The sequence below is a fragment of the Paramormyrops kingsleyae genome, chromosome 5 (genome assembly GCF_048594095.1).
Source record: "Paramormyrops kingsleyae isolate MSU_618 chromosome 5, PKINGS_0.4, whole genome shotgun sequence".
Lineage (NCBI taxonomy): Eukaryota > Metazoa > Chordata > Actinopteri > Osteoglossiformes > Mormyridae > Paramormyrops > Paramormyrops kingsleyae.
In genome coordinates this window covers 37,008,029-37,027,732 of record NC_132801.1, presented here as the reverse complement: position 1 = coordinate 37,027,732, position 19,704 = coordinate 37,008,029, and the positions used below count along the sequence as shown (strand labels likewise).

General features: G+C 41.2%; 1 protein-coding gene across 2 annotated transcripts; it reads left to right on the top strand.

Annotated features, from left to right (window-relative positions):
* The first annotated feature begins 2,546 nt into the window (after positions 1 to 2,546).
* On the top strand, positions 2,547 to 17,732 carry LOC111833199 (double C2-like domain-containing protein alpha). 2 transcript variants are annotated; one of them, XM_023791200.2, is made up of 11 exons: positions 2,547 to 2,846; positions 5,670 to 5,995; positions 6,626 to 6,705; positions 7,434 to 7,508; positions 7,602 to 7,711; positions 8,985 to 9,111; positions 10,065 to 10,124; positions 12,041 to 12,240; positions 15,053 to 15,134; positions 15,483 to 15,579; positions 16,342 to 17,732. In XM_023791200.2, exons 2-11 carry the CDS (start codon positions 5,674 to 5,676, stop codon positions 16,476 to 16,478), a joined length of 1,290 nt encoding a protein of 429 aa, XP_023646968.1. In that variant the 5' UTR covers positions 2,547 to 2,846; positions 5,670 to 5,673; the 3' UTR covers positions 16,479 to 17,732. The 2 variants fall into 2 exon arrangements, with proteins under 2 accessions (XP_023646968.1, XP_072568799.1); XM_072712698.1 differs by lacking the exon at positions 16,342 to 17,732 and adding an exon at positions 15,826 to 16,319.
* The last annotated feature ends 1,972 nt before the right edge of the window (positions 17,733 to 19,704 follow it).

Genomic DNA, 19,704 nt, shown 5'->3' with positions numbered 1-19,704 from the left:
CACCTTGTCCAGGCGCCTTGCTGGTACATGCCAACCATCTTCGTCCGGCGGTCTTCCTCCACCTCTGCTCGTATCTCATCCTGCACTCACTAAATTAATTACATTAATTATATAAATAATGCAATGAGGGAATTATTAGTCAAACATAGTATGCTATTTGTCAGATTAGCAAACACATAGTTGCATTGGATGGTTACTTTAAATACTGGGGTGGCTTTAGCAGAAGTTTTGAAATGGCTAAACTCATTAGGACAGACATAACATCAAAATTTTACACCAACATCAAGATCATTTAAACATAATTTTATTCGACTGCCTATGACTTTAGGCAAGTACTTTATTTACAAAGGTTATATATTTTATATTTATGTTGCAATAATAATTGCATTCTGCAAGGGATAAAGTCCAGTATTTGTGTCTAATGCAAGTAAAGTATGTGATATATTTCCATAGTCAGCAAATAGATTCTAACACCAGGAAGATGGGAAAAATACAGCCAGTATCCAGCACGAAAACTGCTAAAAAGAGCGGAACGGACACACCCACCATATTAAATGGATACTGGCCAAAAACATGGATCTCATAAAAGCACAGCTCCTTTTTTATTTTGGGGTTACATTTTAAAAATCAGAAAGTGCTAGTGGGTGAGGGCACTGTACTTGCAGCAGCACAATCCGCAGCATTAGGTTTCAGCCTGGGAGGCCAGTGAAAGTGTAGAGCTGCATGGAAAGGCCAAGGTGCCGGGAGTTGTTTTGATATTCCGGGCGGCACTCTGGCTCTGTGCTTAGTGCTGCCATCTTCCACATCCAGGAGTTGTGGCGTTCAATCCCACGGCTGCTCTGCATGTGCGGAGTTCTCCCTGCGTTGTGTGGGTGTTCTCTGGACAATCTGGATTTCTCCCACCGTTCAAGAAATTGGCAAAAGGATAATTGGCATGTCAGAATTGCTCAAGCCATATATGTGTGTGCATGTATGTGTGTGCATGTATGTGCCATGAGAAGGACGAGTGTCCAGCCCAGGGGGTGCACCAGCCTAGTGTCCAGTGCTGCCAGCAACAGGCTCTAGGACCCATGAGACCATAAACAGACAGGATGTTTTTTTTGTTTTTTTTTACTAATATATTACAGTGTTTTTACGTTCTTTATTTCCTTTAAATGACTGTAGCCCTGCGATAAGTTGGCTCCCCATTCTCGGTTACTCCCTACCTTAGGCTCCAGACCCCCCTTGACCCTGAATAGGATAAGCGATTAGAGAAATGGATGGATGGATGGATAATTGACTGTATACCTTTTAAATAGAGGGTTATTGTCAGTATGTATTGTTATATTTACACAACAAAAGTCAAACGGCCCATTGATTGAGTGTTACATGCATGTGGGTTTCATGTGCAATGACAGATCATTGTGTTTTAGCCAATAAATTGATTTAAAGGAGAGAGAGTGATAGGGTGGGGGGAGTAGAGAAAGAATAGTGATAAAATTCCCATTGCACAAAGGGAGAGAGACAGAGAGAGAGGGATAGGGGAGAGCAAAAGAGAGAGAGGGGGGGGATTGAGAGAGAAAGAGGGAGAGAGAGGGAGGAGAGAGAGAGAGAGAGAGAGAGAGAGCATGTGCGTGGGTGGGATAAGAGGCAAGTGAAGAATAATGATAGAGCTGAAGCATTTTTCCTGAAGAGAAGTTAACATTCTGACTCCAGGAGAGTCCTGCCTGTCACTCATTCCCAGACTTACTGGAAGTCCATTACAGCAGATATGTATAAATATACATCTGTGTGTGTATGCTGGGGATGGGAGGGGGGTTAAATGGAAAAGACAAAGGCAGATGGAGACAGAAACACAATAATGATCCAAAGAGCAATTATTTCTGTTCACGAGAGAAAGGGTGTGTTGGTTCCGTCAATCACTGACCAGAGGTGCCATTAGAGTAATTACAGAGAAAGAGAGAGAAAGGCGCTAATACTGGCTCAGGGTATCTTACATTGCATTAGCACTGCATACAGGCTGAACGGAGAGAGAGAGGTGCTAATATTGGCTCAGGGTACCCTACACTGCATTAGCACTGCATACAGGCTGAACAAAGAGATATAGGTGCTAATACTGGCTCAGGTTATCTTACACTGCATTAGCACTGCATACAGGCTGAACACACACACACACAGAGACAGAGAGAGAGAGAGAGGCGCTAATACTGGCTCAGTGTATCCTACACTGCATTAGCACTGCATACAGGCTGAACGGAGAGCAATAGGTGCTAATACTGGCTCAGGGTATCTTACACTGCATTAGCACTGCATAGGCTGAACAGAGAGAGGGAGCCAGAGAGAAAGAGAGATTTATTGCGTGAATTTATCTTATTTCAACAGGAAAAAAATGCACTGGCCAGATATTACAGTTTGTTAACACTAAAGCAGAAAATTAATGCAAACAGAGCAAAAGGTTACTGCAGAATTGAAAACACTGCATAGGGAAGCGAGGAAGAGAGCGGGAGAGAGACTAGGAGGGAGGGAGGAAGAGAGCGAGGGAGGGGGAAGAAAACAGAGAGGAAAGACAGACACAGACATACAACAGACTCTCGAGGAATAGTCTCCATCACTCTGTCTGTCCTCCAGCTCATTGGCTCCATCATCTCCATCCTGTTTATCTCTGTTTTCCTTCTTCATCTGAACTTTATATTTCTGATACCATAGATTCTTAATGAATATTTAATAAGCCCCCCTGCTTTTCCCCCTCCCACCTCCTCTCTCTGCCTCTCCTCTTCCCTCACCCTTCTCACCACCTGTTAGTGCTTCCCGCTTGCTCTGGGATTCACTCGTTTATGAGGGAGTTTTACACTCGCACATTCACGGAGGTAAGAGCATTTTTTTAATAGAGAAATACTCTATCATTGTGAACTTATCATCATTGTTACCTTATTTCTCACTGTCCATTTTGTTTGTTGTTTGTCTATTCATTACTCATCTTGCCCATTTCTTTTATCTCCTCTTGCTCCTTTTCTCATTCCTTGCTTGGATATTCCCCCTTTTTTGCGTACACTTCCCTTTTTCTCCTTCTCATCACCCCACATCTTCGTACCTGTTGTCTCTCTGCCGCGTTGGCACCATGTGTGGATGCTGCATTTGCCTCCCCCGTGTTGTTCAGTGTTACTGTCAGACTTATTAGTTAGTGACAGTGCTATTCCACGCTGCTCAGTGCTACTGCTGGTGTGCTGCTCCCCATATTTCTCCGTTGTCTGTGTCACTAATTAATGAAAACGTTTCTCCACACGTTCCCCCGGCATTAGTTATTCATAGTATTACTTATGTGTTTCAGCGATATCATCAGTGTGATCAGTTAGTCCTTTCATGTTCCGCGTTCATCTTGATGGTAACATACCTTGGGAAACTCTGATTTCAGCAAAAGTATAACAACAGATGGGGAATTGAAGGCCAATTTGGACCAAAAGTGAAGTAGAGATAGATATGAGGCAGATGGGAAAGAAAAGACTTAAGAGAACAAAGAAGTGAGATACTGGATAGTGAAGGAATTAGGAGAGAAAAGTGTGAGGAAAAACAATGGAAAGAATGAGGAAGAGGTGCAGAGAAGGAGAGTTAGGTGAGGAAAAATGGTTGCATGTCTCTTAATAGGTGCTTATTCTTCAAGACCACACATGAATCATACATCAAGAAATATATGTATTTCTTGCTGTATGATAAACACACACATATATATATGTGTGTGTGTGTGTGTGTGTGTGTGTAAAGAGATTCAGACTTCTATCTAAAATTAAGATGTATGCAAAAATATTAATTTTCCCCCACAGTTGTATCTTTACCATAAACAAAAACATTGCAATAGGACAAAAATGTCATGTTTATGACCTGTAATTTGTTTTACTGAGTCAGTCATATGTGTTGCTGTGGCCATCCAGTCATGCTGCTTGTGGGGGGGGGGGGCTGTGGCTTTATTTATTAGTAATATCTGTTTTAATCTCAGCTTCCTGCAATGTATCTTGATATATCAGTACAATCTGTCTGTGTTGTTTTGTTCACTTGTTTCAAGGTGCTGCTGAAGGTCTGATGTCTGACAGTATTTTGTCGATGAACAGCAGCAATCCTGTTTGCTCAAACAAGCGAGGATATGAATTTGAACATGACCAATAGCAAGAATATTACTCATTCTCTATCCTCATTTTAAACTCTTTTAATTCCTTAGCTCTCATCATTACTTCATATTTGGAAAGATGAACGATTTGTTCAGCTGTTACATTGTAAACACTAATAACTTCATTAGTAACCAGTAAAATTTTAAGGAATTCCTGATTTATTAAATATTAATTACATCTCGCTATACATGATGAATTTTATTATGTTGCTTTGACAATAAATGACAGTTAATGTTAATTTTATGTAGGATCAAAATAAATATGAATGGCAAAAAAATATTTTCAAGATTATTTGGGTTTAAATGGGCCAAGTAAACAGAACTGCAGAATTTCAAATAATCAGAAATGAAATATATTTTGTAATACTGATTGGAGTAAGCAGCAATCTTAACACAAAAAATCACCACTTAATTAATGTGAACAAAATAGAATAATTTATAAAATAATGAAAGACAATTTACATCAATATTTTTTGCACACTGAATAATGAGAGATTTTTTTGTTCAGTTACAGAATTGACAATGACTGTACTGTTTTCTAGCTATCACCCAGCTCAGATACTGAATAAGATGGGGAAAAATTAATGAAACATTACACAGCACCAACTGAATGGGAAAATATCACTTGAAAGTAATGAACTGCTATTCAGCTTGTAGCCTGGGAATGTTTTCAGATGTGCCAGCCAGTCCTAATGTTTTACCATAACCATGTAGTGTATCAAGCTAGTATCAAAACGGCTGACAGATCCTAGGCCAAAGAGTTGTAATGTATTAGATTAATTTTCTTAACAGCTACTGGGCTGTTCTCCTGTACTGCTATCATCCGTACCTGACCAGCCGCCTTAATTGATTTTGGAGCTGAAACTGCTGTTCATTTCTCTCTTTCACTGGGTTCTGTATTATACAGCAATTTGTATCTATTGGGGATTTGATAGTTTTCTGGGTTCAATTTGATTTATGTCTTGGTGCCTTTGTCCTGTCCACCCCCACCCCCCTGCAGTGTGGTGACTGTTTGTGGCCAACAGGATGCCCCCAAACCTGCAAATGCATGGTTTGTGTGGTGGTAAACATCACTGGTGTATATGACATCAGAGCCTCGCTTGTAAGATTTCAGTGGAATGGTCAGAAATAACTGGACCTGCCTGCCACATAGGAGCTAATGGGTCTTAGGCAGGGGGAATCTGCAATGCCATTTCTCCAGTTAGGCAGTGAGCGGCTGTCTGTGTTAGCACTCTCTGCTTGGTGTATCAAGGTCACTGGTTCAAATCCCATACAGCAGTTGACAGTGTGTTTTCACCATTGGGCCCTTGCACAAGGCCCTTAACCCATAAATTGCTCCAGGGAGTGGCTGACCCCCCTTTTGGGGCTGTACATAGCTTTGGATAAAAGAATCTGCTAAATAAGTAAATGTAGCGTTAAGCTGATATTTCACTATTATAAAGAATGAATATGCACCTGTATTAAAAATCATATACATCTTTTAATAACTTGCTGGATCTCTGATGGCTCACTGCTGCTCTCTTTCCTCCAGCTCTATGACGGTACGCAAGGGAAAGAAACTGACCATTTCCATTCAGGAGCACATGGCTATTGATGTCTGTCCCGGCCCCATTCGCCCAATCAAGCAGATCTCTGCCTATTTCCCTCGCCTCTCCCCCACCTCCTCCATCTCGGAGCCAATCTCGCCAAACCCAAAGGTCCTGAGCCCTGGAAGCGGAGTCGCCGCAGTGGGCGGAGGGGGTCTGCTCTCTCCTGTACTGACAGGAGCCACAGGTGGTGGAGGAGGAGGGACCTTGTCTGCAATGAGCAGCATGGACACATCCATTGAAATTGACAGCTGCGACAGCGATGACAGCAGTGAGTCTAAAAGCCAAGCATGTCCCCTTTAAAAGCCTCTAAACCGCTGCAATGTCAGGTGACCATACAATTACCCAGGCCCATGAGCACCAAATTCTCATGGTCAGAGTCTAAAAATAATACCCTACGGAATGAGAGGGTGGGGTTGGGTTGGGGGGGGTGTTTTGTGGGAAACAAAATGAATTAAATGCACTTTAATTTTGAATTGCCTAATTTTCTCATTAATGAGGATTATGCGTGTAGGCCATTTATCCAGCGACATGGACAGCACACTTGCCTGTGCTTTAATTACCATGAAGAATAAACACAGATTATTTGTGTGTATCAACAGTTATCGCAGCTGCCACCTGGTAGCTGCAATTCACATTAACATATTTAAAGCTAAAGATGTACTGAGACATTTCAGGGTAAGTGCTTGACTGGTATAACTGTGGACTCTCTCCAGGTAATATATAAGATTTTAGTCATTTCAACTTTGAAAAAATTGAGCTTTTTCAGAATATATTGATGTTTTTCAGGACTAGCTACTTGATAAGACATCAAGCTAAGATAATTTAAAGAATGATGTTTTTACTCCAGATATGATAGACATTCCAGGTTGTGACTGATCCTATCATTGTTACATTTTAGCGTCTTTAGGCATCCTGGAGTTTGACCTGCTGTATGAAAGAGCCACCAGCTCCTTGCACTGCACTGTGCTCAGAGCCAAGGTATCAGCCAAGGCTGCTCGAAATTGATGTATTTTACAATTTAGTTAATTTCCATTACCATTTTATTTTGCCTCTATTCACCTCAATTATGAGATCTTGCAATGTCCACAGTCTTTGATCTTCTTCCCCTTCATTGTGCCTGTTTTATCTCACTGTGTCCTAGCCAGAGCATCAATTGTCCCCCGCCTGATATATGCAATATGAAGCAAAAGCCAATTTAGGCAAAGCTGTTAATTTCTTCTGAACATTAATATTTAATATGAGGGATTTTGAGACACATGCAGTACCTGCATTTCTGTTTCTGAATCCTGCATTCAACTGGTTTTGCCATCAGACCCAGATAAAGAGCAGGACTGACTGTCTTGCTTCAAACCTGTTCTGCTGCAGGTGTTTGCTTACTGCTCTGCCAATAGAGGAAATGCTGCCAACAAATGGATTGCCCAAAAAGTCTAAATGATAAAATCTAATTAGATGTTTCATATCCTTCTTGTTCAGAAGAGACTTGTAACATCCTTGGTAATCTTACAGATTTGTTTTAGAATCGTCAAAGCTGTTATTCAATTGCTATTTTCAATCCCTTCTGATGCACCCCATGCCCACTTTGGATTTGAAGTATAGTGCTCCAGGTGCAAAGATGAATAATATGATGACAAACACCACAGATCTGTGATTGCCTGGTGGGAAGTCAGCATCTAATCTGCCCTTCTGCTTCATGGTACACCTCACAGGGACTTAAACCAATGGACTTTAATGGTTTGGCAGATCCATATGTGAAGCTGCACCTACTCCCAGGAGCGTGCAAGGTGAATATCACTCTTTAGTATTAAGTGCACTTGTAGCACAGTTGTTGCTGTCATTGTGGTCAGTGTAGTAGTTTTGTTCTAACCTTCTCCCAGGCAAATAAACTGAAGACTAAAATTGTGCGCAACACTTTGAATCCAGTGTGGAACGAGACTCTAACCTATTGTGGCATTACTGAGGAAGACATGTACAGGAAAACTCTAAGGTTAGTAATGTGTCACGGTGCCTATTGTCATCTGTTGTGGGTGCCTTCTCTTCTGCCCCCCCCCTCTCTTTCACTTTTGCCCCCCTTTCTCCCAGCTGGAGTGACATATTGAGGTCAGAGTCACATCTGGGGGGCATTAAATTCTATTGACCCCCAGAGGTAAAATATCACCATATATTTGCTTGTGTGTGGGTGAAACTGTTTCAAAATGTGTGGGAGTGTGAGAATAGAATAGAATAAAAGAGAATGAGTGATTTCCAAGAGGAAATTAAATTAGCTACCATTAGCAAACTTTCAAAGGATCAAAGGATGTCAAATGTAAAGAGTAACATTACACCATAAATGATTTATTGTTCATTTATTGATATTAAACACGCACACACACCCACATAAACACACACATATATAATATATAAATATAAATATATATATATATATAAAATTTGTGTCATACACAAAAGAAAATAATCAAATAAATAAGTTGATTTTAAGATCAAAACATCAAAAAGATGTTTTTGTGAGCACTCTGATCTGTCTTTTTCTGACTTTTTTTGCATCATGTTTTATTGTATGTATCACTCTACCTTGGCTTAATGTTCCATTAGCTTTATGGAAAACCTTCAGCCAGACTGATCCTATTGCTTTTAAAAATACAGCTTTATCAGAATACTTAATTATTACTGATCTTCAAGTAATAATATCACTATACATGGTCATTTTGCTCTGTGTGACTGCGGTGCAGGTCGCCGTCCTGCAGGATTCCCTCTGCCTTTGCTGTCTTGATCTAGAGACATGCACAGAATGACTGACAGCGTGTACTTTGGTAGTTTAGCTCCTTCGTCATGCGCTCAGTTAAAGAAGGAGAGTCAGGCTGCAGGCAAGCAGGGAGCAGGATCACCTGGGGGGCGAATCTGCTGAAACACCTGCTGCTTTTCAGCCTCCTCTCCACCCTCCATTTTATCCCATCCCACATATGACCAAGTGCTGTGCCGCATGTATCACCTTCCCTGGCCCACCACTGCTCTGCAGGCACTGACTCACTGCTTTATGGCATATTGCTGTTGAGCATGTGGCACCTCTCTGGGAACAGCCAGCCTCCTTTACCAGCCAAGCACATAATAAACACATAACAAACCTTCATCTGCAACACATATGTTGAGGAAGCCATCATTTGCATAGAACGTTGGAGGCCGATGAGGATGCTGGTGGTGAGTCGGCATAGTTATCCGTCTAGCTGCTCTTTTCACATTTCCTGCCTTTCCCACCCTTTCAGGGTGTCCGTGTGCGACGAGGACAAGCTGAGCCACAATGAGTTCATAGGGGAGTCGCGGGTCGCCCTGCGCCGGCTGAAGCCTGACCAGACCAAACACTACAAGATATGCCTGGAACATCCCCCTCCTGTGAGAGCATGGGGGAAGATGGGGGGGGGGGGGGGACACACGTCGTGAGTCAGTCACCAACCTGACAGAATGATGTTATAAGCTCATTGTAGGGTTTGGTATTATCTTTGCGGTGCGTAAAATTAATAATGAAATCATGCCATTATGAAAGATAATAAATGCTTGATTTCTGAAAAAAATTCCTGAGCTGAAAGCTTTTTGATTTACTTTGGCAGTAATTTGCAAGTTTAATAACCACAAAGTAATTGTGGTATAAAATAAATAGCAATTTAAAGAATATTTAATAATAAAATGTTTACTGATAGATTTATTATAGATAGATATGTATTATTATTATTATTATTATAGATAGACATTATTATTATTATTATTATTATCGCTAATTTTAAATTTGCGGCTTTGGATTTAATGTGGTAAGCTTGCATAGTGGCTAACTCCTAGTACATTTATGAAATACTCAGTGAGACAACGACAAAGGAACCACGTGGATCTGTTCTATTGTCAGCTTAAATATCACTGTCTAACAGTCGGGGAACATTTTTCGCTATCTTTGGGGGCAAAATAGCAACGGTAGTAATAGTAGATTTCTATTTACCTCAAAAATTCTGGACTGCTGACTGGGGCAGACTTCCCCCCGGGACGGGCACAGCAGCGTCTCCTGTCGTTAGTAATTTCTGTCAGTTGGCTTTTGTCAAAGTGGTGTGGCTGCAGGGTTACTCTCGGATTACCATGTTCTCATATAGTAACAGGATTTATCAGTTGATTTCTAGACTATCGACAGTTATATTAATAATGTGAAACAAATGTTGCACAATATGTTAAACGCAATACTGATGATTGGCTTCCTGTCCATGGTTTTCGATTCAGGAAGTTCTTGATAAGTCCAGGAAATATGAAATTCAAAAGCTCACCCTGTCTCACCTCATCTTGTCTCTTCTGTTCTCCTCCCTCAGCTTCCCTCCCCCTCCGCTATGAGTGTAGCCCTCAGGGGAATCTCCTGCTACCTGAGAGAGGTAGGCTGGCAGCCTTGTCCTGCCTATGAATTGGTCTCCCCCTCTGTGTTTACCTCAAATTCAAATTCAGTGCTGATTTATGCACGTGAAATACATTATGGAGACTGAGAGCCACAGTAACATACAGTATATGCATAGGAATCAGGTACTTGAATCCTAATAATACATGCAGGATAAATGTTAATTTATTGAAAAAAAATATATTAAATCAAAACTGTATTTAAATGAAGAGGAATGTTAATGAATGAATTTGTAGCTATTAGAATTTTGGCTGACTAGGGGTAGAAACTTAAACTGTCTGTGCATGCAGTAATGCCTGTGAATGCTGGGCAGATGATCTGTTTATCTTTATGTTCCGGTTTGTTTCGTGTCACCACATGCCTCTGTGTTCTATCACATCTGTGAATGCTGGGCAGATGATCTGTTTATCTTTATGTTCTGGTTTGTTTCATGTCGGCACATGCCTCTGTGTTCTATCACATCTGTGAATGCTGGGCAGATGATCTGTTTATCTTTATGTTCCGGTTTGTTTCGTGTCGGCACATGCCTCTGTGTTCTATCACATCTGTGAATGCTGGGCAGATGATCTGTTTATCTTTATGTTCCGGTTTGTTTCGTGTCGGCACATGCCTCTGTGTTCTATCACATCTGTGAATGCTGGGCAGATGATCTGTTTATCTTTATGTTCCGGTTTGTTTCGTGTCGGCACATGCCTCTGTGTTCTATCACATCTGTGAATGCTGGGCAGATGATCTGTTTATCTTTATGTTCCGGTTTGTTTCATGCGAGCACATGCCTCTGTGTTCTATCACATCTGTGAATGCTGGGCAGATGATCTGTTTATCTTTATGTTCCGGTTTGTTTCGTGTCAGCACATGCCTCTGTGTTGTATCACATCTGTCTGCAGTAATCTGCTTGGATGCATCCATGGTTGTTTATTCGTGTATTCTGCTCCGCTTGTTTCTTCTCCTCTGTCGCTTCTTTTCACTCACAATTTCTGTATGCGTGTTTCAGGCATTTGCCGAGACAGTCTTGTATGGGCAAATGGCACATTGCCAACATTGCAGTGGGTGGCGGTATAGGTGGGGTTTAAAGGAAAGCACACAGGGACACTGAATAAAGGAATATTCTGGTTTGAGGCTCCTGAAATTCCTGAAGCGATGAGCAGAATGACTATTTTAGGCAACATGAAACAGCCACCACTAAATGTGTGGGAATTAGTCTCTGTACCTTACATAAACAGGGACGTTTGAAATGATGCTCCAGAGAAATCAGAAGAAAGGAAGAGTAAAAAAACAGGGATAAGAATGACAGTTCGGCTAAAGAGATAAAAATGAGGTGAAAGGATTAGCATGCTTATCTGTTACTTTTAGGCTTCTGATCAACTTCAAAATATGATACAACAGTTCAAACAGACTAATCAAGAAATCTGAAAATGCAACTAAGAGTGACACTTAAAAGGGAAGGACCTGTTGCATTGCATTGTATTTATGCTTCAATAAGCAGTGTGTCTCTTTGAAAGTTGATGGGTTTACACTTTAAGTTATAATGTTCTGTTCTAAGATATTAATAAAAATATAGACTGGTCGGAGACATCTGACAAGAGAATTAGAGAATTTTCTACCTAATTACTTTAGATAGACAGTATGCCTGGGTAGTCTTTTTTTTTTAGTTACTCCGGCTGTGTTAATCTGCCAGAATTTGATCTGCACTAATTCAATGTTCTTTAGAATTTGAATCATAATTCCATTTTGGTTATTATGCAATAGCTTTTGGTTTTCAGATTATGCTCTATAATGCACCCGTACCTCGGTGCCGTCATTATTTATTCGCCTCTTGCCGAGTTTAAATCACTCTTATTATGGTCGTTTAGTGAATCTCAATGCTGAGGAGCTCTTTGTTCCTGCCTCTCACAGTGGGAGATTGAGCAGCAGAGGAGTCTGGAGGAACGGGGGCGCCTTCTTCTCTCCCTCCAGTTCCTATCCCCATCCGACGGAGCAGAAGAGGGCGGGCAGGCCAAAGAGGAGGGCCGCAGTGGGCTCTGTGTGGGGGTGCGACGCTGTGCCCACCTGGCTGCCATGGACGTCAATGGCTTCTCAGACCCATATGTAAAGACGTGAGTGCGGAGGGAGCCAGAAGCGGGATTCTGAGGGCAGGGAATGAGTGGGGGAAGAAGGAAATGGACAGGAAGGGCTTTGAGGAGACGACAAAAAGCTAGGAAAAGGATGTATGCAATAAATATGGAAATTTACATCCTCAGGTGTGTTTATTCATGGTTTAGTTCGGACACAGTTGGTTAAAGCGCAGCTTAAATAGCATATTCATACCCTAAAGCTCTTCTCCACCCACTTGGCAGCTTGTACTCATCTTTGTGTTGCCAGAATGCTGCCAATATTATCAATATATGCCGTGTATTTTACTTATGATCCATTAATAACTGCTTAACTAATAGCGAGCCGCAGCGAATGTGGAGCCTTTGCTGAGGTGTACTCTGGATAGGAGGGCAGACCATTACAGGCCACACAAATAATCACACCGTGGGAAGTTTAGAGACATCATTACACTGGTGCTTTTGAACTGCTGGAGACTGGAGTGTTTGAGGGAAAGGCGCACAGATACAGAACATTAAGAAGCTACAGACATGAGCCGGGGGTCAAAATCAAACCCACAACCCTGGAGGGGTAAGGCAATTATGCTTCCCACAGAGTGACTGTGTGTATATATAAATGGTCTATCTTCCATAATATGTCTTCCATATAACATGTGATCCAATATTTTAGTAAATACAGTATCCTACGGCTGGGGACCAAATGTCCCCGCAATGTGATAAAAACTTGATATTTTGACCTTGTGGGGACATTTTCTCAGCCTCATGAAGGGAAAATCACTTGTATAAATCTGTGATTGCAATCAAAAAACTAAAAATGCTAAAGGCCTTGTATTTTGTTTGGTTACTTATGGTTAAGGTTAGGACTGGGTAGGGTTTAAGGTTGTCATTGTTGGGATTAGGGTTTTGCCTATAGAAATTCATGAACAGTCCCCACAAAGATATAATTACAAAACTGTGTGTGTGGTTTATGTTTATATTACACTGTGGGGACCAAACCTGTTATCTTGACCTGTGAATACAGAGTTTTCCCCACAGCAATTAATAGAAAGTCTTCTCAAAGATATAATTACAAACCTGTGTGTGTGTGTGGGGGGGGGGGGTTGTATAAATCACATTTGTGGACCAAAATGTGCCCAAAGTACAGTAAAATCTGAAACTTCCTCACTTTTGGGGACACTTCTTCAGGTCCCCATTTGGATAACCTCAATTTTATAAAAATCTGTGAAAACAATCAAAAAAGTAAAAGTGCCAAAAGTCTTGTATTTTGGTTGGTTGCTTATGGTTAAGGTTAGGGCTGAGTAGGGGTTAAGGGTGTCGTGATTGGGATTAGGGTTTTTCCCATAGAAATGAATGGACAGTCCCCATTTAGATGTAGACCAACTTGTGTGTGTGTGTGTGTGTGTGTGTGTCTATACCCCTTGGCATCACTTGGGTGTCCTCTGGTACTCCGATTTCCTCCCACAGTGCCAAATCAGACCCGCCCAGTACCCTGTGCCTCCTAGGATAAACTTCAGGCTCAACAAGGCCCTGAATTGGATAAACGGTTGTGGAAAACCAGACAGATGAATTTTTACACTAAATCAAATGCATTTTACATGCCATTGATAGTTTCTTTCATGTTAGCTCTTCAACGATATTTTGAAATTATTTTTTTTACTGCACGGTCTGGTTCAGCTTTTGTTACATTGCTGCTTAGGCAGTACATTGGTATGACATCATCGTGTAGCATGGCCTCCGACAGGTGAACATAATGAATGAGTTAAAGTAATTAACTCAGTTAAGAGAGCAAACCCATCTATCTTTGTTGAGCGCTCACAGCTGGATAGTTAATTGAACCAGGAAGGATCTAATTTGACACTGAAACAAGTAAAGCATAGTTCATGACGAGTACAGTGATACCTTATCGGAGCTAATTTGTTTTTGTGTACATTTTGTTCAGCATGCTGCTTTCTGGAGTGACCCCTTTCCACTTAGCAAGCCCGTTTCTGCTCACCCCCATTGGCACATAATGAAGTTGCCATTGAAGGCAACACATGTAGGTGGGATAGAATACAAAGGCGAGCAACGAGTGTGAGTAATAAACCAGGTAGTGCAGTGTTTAGCGAGGGAGAGATGTGAGGAAAGGCCACGGCAGGGACCAATAGAACAGAAACCTCTGATTACAAATGCAGTCCATTGCCGGCAAGGTCTCTGAGGCGAGGGCGCGATGGAGAAGTGAAGGAAGAGGGAAGGAGGCCACTGATGATGCACTGTGACAGAAATCAAACAAACGAGCCCAAAATGGTGCTTCCTTTTGTTCGTACCCAGTCAGTGTCCTGAAGTCTCCCTGAAATGGGGAAAAAGCAAATCTGCATCTAAGACTTTTGATTCTTCCGCCTCCTGTCATCTTTTTTGGTTAAATGCTCCAAATGTTATTTCTCCCTGCAGGCTAAAAAAAGCAAAGCAGGATGGTGTATGAATAGACAAGCCCCCTCACCTCCCACACCTCAATGTCTTTTGGTCGTTGCCATTTCCTCCCTCACACAGAGCCGCTGATCAAAGCAGGTGCTTCTCTAAGCAGTGCAAGCGCGCGTGCATGTGACTGTGTGTGTGTGTGTGTGTGTGTGTGTGTGCGTGTGCATTTACATTTCTGTGCACACACTGACTGGCAAACGGTAGATCGGTAAATGAAAATTTCATGGAAGTCAGTGAGGCTGTCAGCGCAAAGGGGGGGGGGGGCGGTCTGGGGGGGGGGACTCAAATGTTTGCTTGTCTCCACATGTGCTCGATCTTCTCTGGGTTCTCCACCCCCACCCCCATCTGCTTTTCTCAATTTCAGATACCTTAAGCCAGACATCCACAAGAAATCCAAACACAAAACCGCGGTCATAAAAAAGACCCTTAACCCAGAATTTAACGAGGTACAACCCGATATGGCTGTTATCCAGCTTCTGTGCAGTCATTCCTCTAGTTCTGTGTGTGTCTGCTTTACCGTATTGTATCTGAATGTAAGCGGTAGTAACCCCATCCCTGTCTCTATCAGTACTAAATATTAACCATTTGAAGCATGACGGCAGAATAACAGCTAGATAAGTTGTGGTGTCTTTGAGCAAACATTAAGTATTTTGATAGTCTACAATATTACTGTCACATCCCTCACATCCAGTTTATGCAAATGTACCGTACTTTTCTGTTCTCGTGATTCTCCATGTTAATCCTCTCTGTCCCCATCATGTTCCCTCCTGTTGATCCCACATAACCTCTGGCAGGAGTTCTTCTATGAGATTTCCCTCTCGGAACTTTCCACTAAGACACTGGAGGTCACTGTCTGGGATTACGACCTCGGAAAGTCCAATGACTTTATCGGTGAGTTGGTGAGCTGTTATTTGTGTTCGTATTTTCAGTATTTCAAATTGTTAAAGAACATAACCCCTAATTTCATGCTTATTTGGCATCTTAAGTAGAAATAATGATCTTGTGTTTCACATTTTTTCCTATACAATAAATAAGCGGCATAACTACAGACGTTCCTTTACTTACAAACGAGTTACGTTCCAAGCGGGCGTTCGTAATTTGAAATGTTCGCAAGTCATTATCCAACATCATTTTAAGGGTATACACAAGCACAAAGAACTAGGATGCTGGGAGTAGCACGCTACGCTGCTGCGCGGTGGGAGTAGCGGCCAGAAGTCATACTATGCGGAATTGGCGCACAGAAAAGAAAATTGATGTTGCGGACAGGAAATGGGAGCCCAATGAACACAATTTGGACTTACACTCATATGTCTGAAAGTTCGTAAGTTGAAAGTTCGTAAGTAGAGGAGTGTCTGTATTTGTGTAATTTTACCACACACCAACTAAAAGATTATATAAATTACTAGGGGACATCTCCAGTTGTGTAAAATGAAAACCCACTACCTATTTTATTCATGGTTTGTCTTTCATTATATACTGTGATAATACAATGCACAGTCTGAATAAACATGTAAAAACATCTTTTTTATCTTAATGCATGTCCACTTCAGTAGTTCATCAACACGTTAATCTTTGCTGTCATTGGTGATTCATTTTGTAGTTATTTATGCAGTACTGATTTATTTTAATCCTTACTGTACTTGTGCATGGCAGGGGGTGTGTCTCTAGGCTGTCACTCACAGGGAGATGCACTCCGGCATTGGGTGGAATGCCTGAAGAATAAGGGCAAGAAGGTGGAGCGTTGGCACACCCTAACCAATGAGCTGCCAGGATCCACATTTCATGATTGAAAGGGCATATTCAGTATACTGTCAGTAGCTACGGTACTCATTAGAAAACTGATGAGTAAACATCCTTTGCTGGGTGCTAATGGTGGACCTATTTTACAGGGATATAATCTACATGTATATAGTGTACAGAAAATCATTTGTCTTTTTATGCCTAATGCATTCTGTACTTTTATTACTTTTTCTCTGCAGTGTATTACTCTTTTATTTTGTGTCTGTAAGCTATAGTTTGGTATTGATTTATCATTTAATTTTCCTCCAATGCCTTGTTGTATGGTATCTTTCCATTGCAATAACATTAACTGTTGAAAATGCTTCCAATAAAATTCTAAGTGGTCTTAAATATTCTCTTATTAAAGGCATTTACCACAGGTTCCAAAATTGGTTGTTTTTATGAATAATGACTATCGTGACTTAATATTCCACATTGACTGTTTTCTGTAAAATCTTGAAGTACCTTTGAATATGGCATTACTGCTGCAGCTCCTGCTTCCCTGCCTATTTCCTACTCTGAAGGCCTGACCGAAAGCACATCCTCTATACCTCGTGTATACTTTTGCAGGTGCAGAGCACTAAATATTGATGACTGCAAAATTATTATGCATTTGCCAAGATCAAGGGAAAAAATGAATAGCCTGTCATTCAGTAGAAATATTTTGATAATTTCCCCAAATCCCAAAATAGACACAGGTAATCATGCCCTCTGCACCTGGGGTATCATGCTTTCTGTTCCCCTTATAAATGCTGCATAATTCTTCCCCTCTGTATTTCGGCACTGGTCGCTTGCACTGTTGTTCAGTGGATTGCTGGTAAATCATATATTATGGTCTGACTGACATTTTCAATTTGTTTACTGATTTTGGTGTAGTCTGCAAAATAATGCTGATTTTGAAACAGTATATGATTATTATAATTCTGTACTTAACCTTATTGTTGTGAGGAGGATTGTTATGCAGAACAATCTATCTATAAGTTCAGTCTGCATTCTCCCAATGTGCCGGCGGGACAATGGAAGCTACATGAAGCGACTATGAGGCATGCTAATCTCCAGTGATGTTGTTCAATATCCAGTACGTATGTCTCTTTCACTATTCTTCTCGGTGTCACAGTCCAAAGGAATTGCATGCCCCTGTGTATGAATGCTGATTTATAATTTATTTTTGTTGTGGCTTTGTCCAGTTATTGCAGGGAATGGGATTACTAATGTTTATATTTATACAAGATGTTTCTGAATAAACATGTTGGAAATGCAGTGAATTATATTCTACTTTCTGGTTTGTTTCTGTTTAGGAATATTGATAGGTATTATACTATTGTAGCAAATAGTTTTACTGCAGAATACATTTTCAAAAGGGCTTAGTTAGCCATCCATAGGTACTATTGATAACTTTCAGTCTGAACTTCTGAAGTGTCTAGAAACACACAGCTTTATGGCTAAATTGTGTATTTTCTACAAATGTCTTAATTGAAATATCTCCACTAATGTCCTGTTTGTTATCCTCTTTGGAGGATAAAAAGACATAGGAGGTCAGGAGACAGATTGATTGATGCTTTTAAAGGAGATTGACAGATGATGTAAAATGTATCCAGCAAAGCTTCCTACTCTGTGTTTGAACTGCCTGCCTCAACATCCCTGAAATAGCTGTTGGGCCACCAGTACAGCTGGAAAGCAAACAATCATCTGGGCTAGAAGCACAAGAGTGCAGAAGGAGATATTATGTAGTGAACATCTGACATTAATGATGCAATTTGAAAAATCCACGTATAAATCGATAGCACTTAGTCATTGCCATTCAGGGGTATCAGAGGGGCATGGATACCAAGACCGATTCAGGGGGCCAAAAATCCCCCGCCCCCCCCTTGGCAAAATCAACTGGGTGATTGAAAGTACCAACCCAAGCAGGGGGCAAAGGTGACATTTTGTCAGGGGCTTTGGGTTGTCCAGCTACTCCACTGTTGACATTACATGAAAATGATACCCTTCATGACCCTCTGATGGATGGATGGATGGGTGAAAACATTCAGATACAGTACATAATATGGGGTCTTTGGTAGTTCTGGTCTTCAAAACCTTAAGAATCCCACACACCAGAAGACTTATTTTGCCTGTTTTCCCAAGACCTAGGTGCACGTCCAAACAGTGATGGCTGTCAGGCAGACAGAGCGCACTCCTGGAGTTTACATGCAGCTCACTCAGACTGGCACCTGTTCCTTCCTCCCTGTCATTGATCATTCCCACATTCCTCTTCTGCCATTTTCTTCCTCCAAATCATCTTCGCAAGGGCTTGTCATTTTCTGTGCTGAAACCTGCTTTCGGGATGTGTTTACGACATGCTACATTAACTTTAGATGCTTCCTGACTGTAGAAATTTGTCCATGCTGTTCCCCTGGAGTCCACTGTCTTTACTGTGTTCAGAGATGCAGCTACAGTAGATGTGTGTTCTCAGGATTGCTTACTTGCCATTTAGCTCTGAAGTTAGAGAGATAACTTCATTTAACTTGGTACCTTCATGCATTTTCCTAATTCTGGTGTCTGCGGAAAACATGAAGCGGGGGTCTTTATTTCTGTAGGGATTGCTCCATCAGATCTAATAATGTTTTTATTGTGTGCTTGTTATCATCCATCATTGCTTGCTGTGTACTGGTTCAGGTTTCTTCATGTTTCCTTCTGAATGTGCGGCATGATTTCTCCTTCTCTTGTTCTCTGCTGTTGCTCATACCTTTCCCTCGGCAAAACCTTCAGTTTGGCATCTTTGTCAGCATAAGATGTCTGTTGGCTAGTTTGTCTAAACACCTCATTGTAACCAGTTTACTGCGAAATGAAAGCACTTGACCAAATACACAACAGACTTATACTAGGGGTGTAATGTAAATTTAATGGGATACCATAAATTATTTAATAGAAACTAACATTAAGAGTAAAAAAAACACAAGTTCCATTCTTGGCCATAACTATCTCTTCAGTATTTGCTATAACATGACTGATGCTATATGCAGTGTTGCAAGAGTTGCAACACAAATGCTGTTCTTAAATACATGCATTGAAAAATGGTCTATTCATACTTAAAAGGACATCTTTTGGGCCAAAAACACTACAGAAAAACTGGCTTGCTAAGTCTGAATCTCCTCAGACGATGGCACCCTAGGCTCTCATACTGGGGTGACCAGCACTGCCTCTGTCTGAGAGCTCTGACTGCACCACTCCACGTATCACAGACGTAACAAACAT

Coding starts and splice junctions, on each gene's coding strand:
- LOC111833199 (XM_023791200.2), top strand. CDS start 5,674: ATGACGGTACGCAAGGGAAAGAAACTGACCATTTCCATTCAGGAGCAC. Junction 10,125..12,040: donor TCTCCTGCTACCTGAGAGAG/GTAGGCTGGCAG, acceptor TGCCTCTCACAG/TGGGAGATTGAGCAGCAGAG. Junction 15,580..16,341: donor AAAGTCCAATGACTTTATCG/GTGAGTTGGTGA, acceptor TGTGCATGGCAG/GGGGTGTGTCTCTAGGCTGT.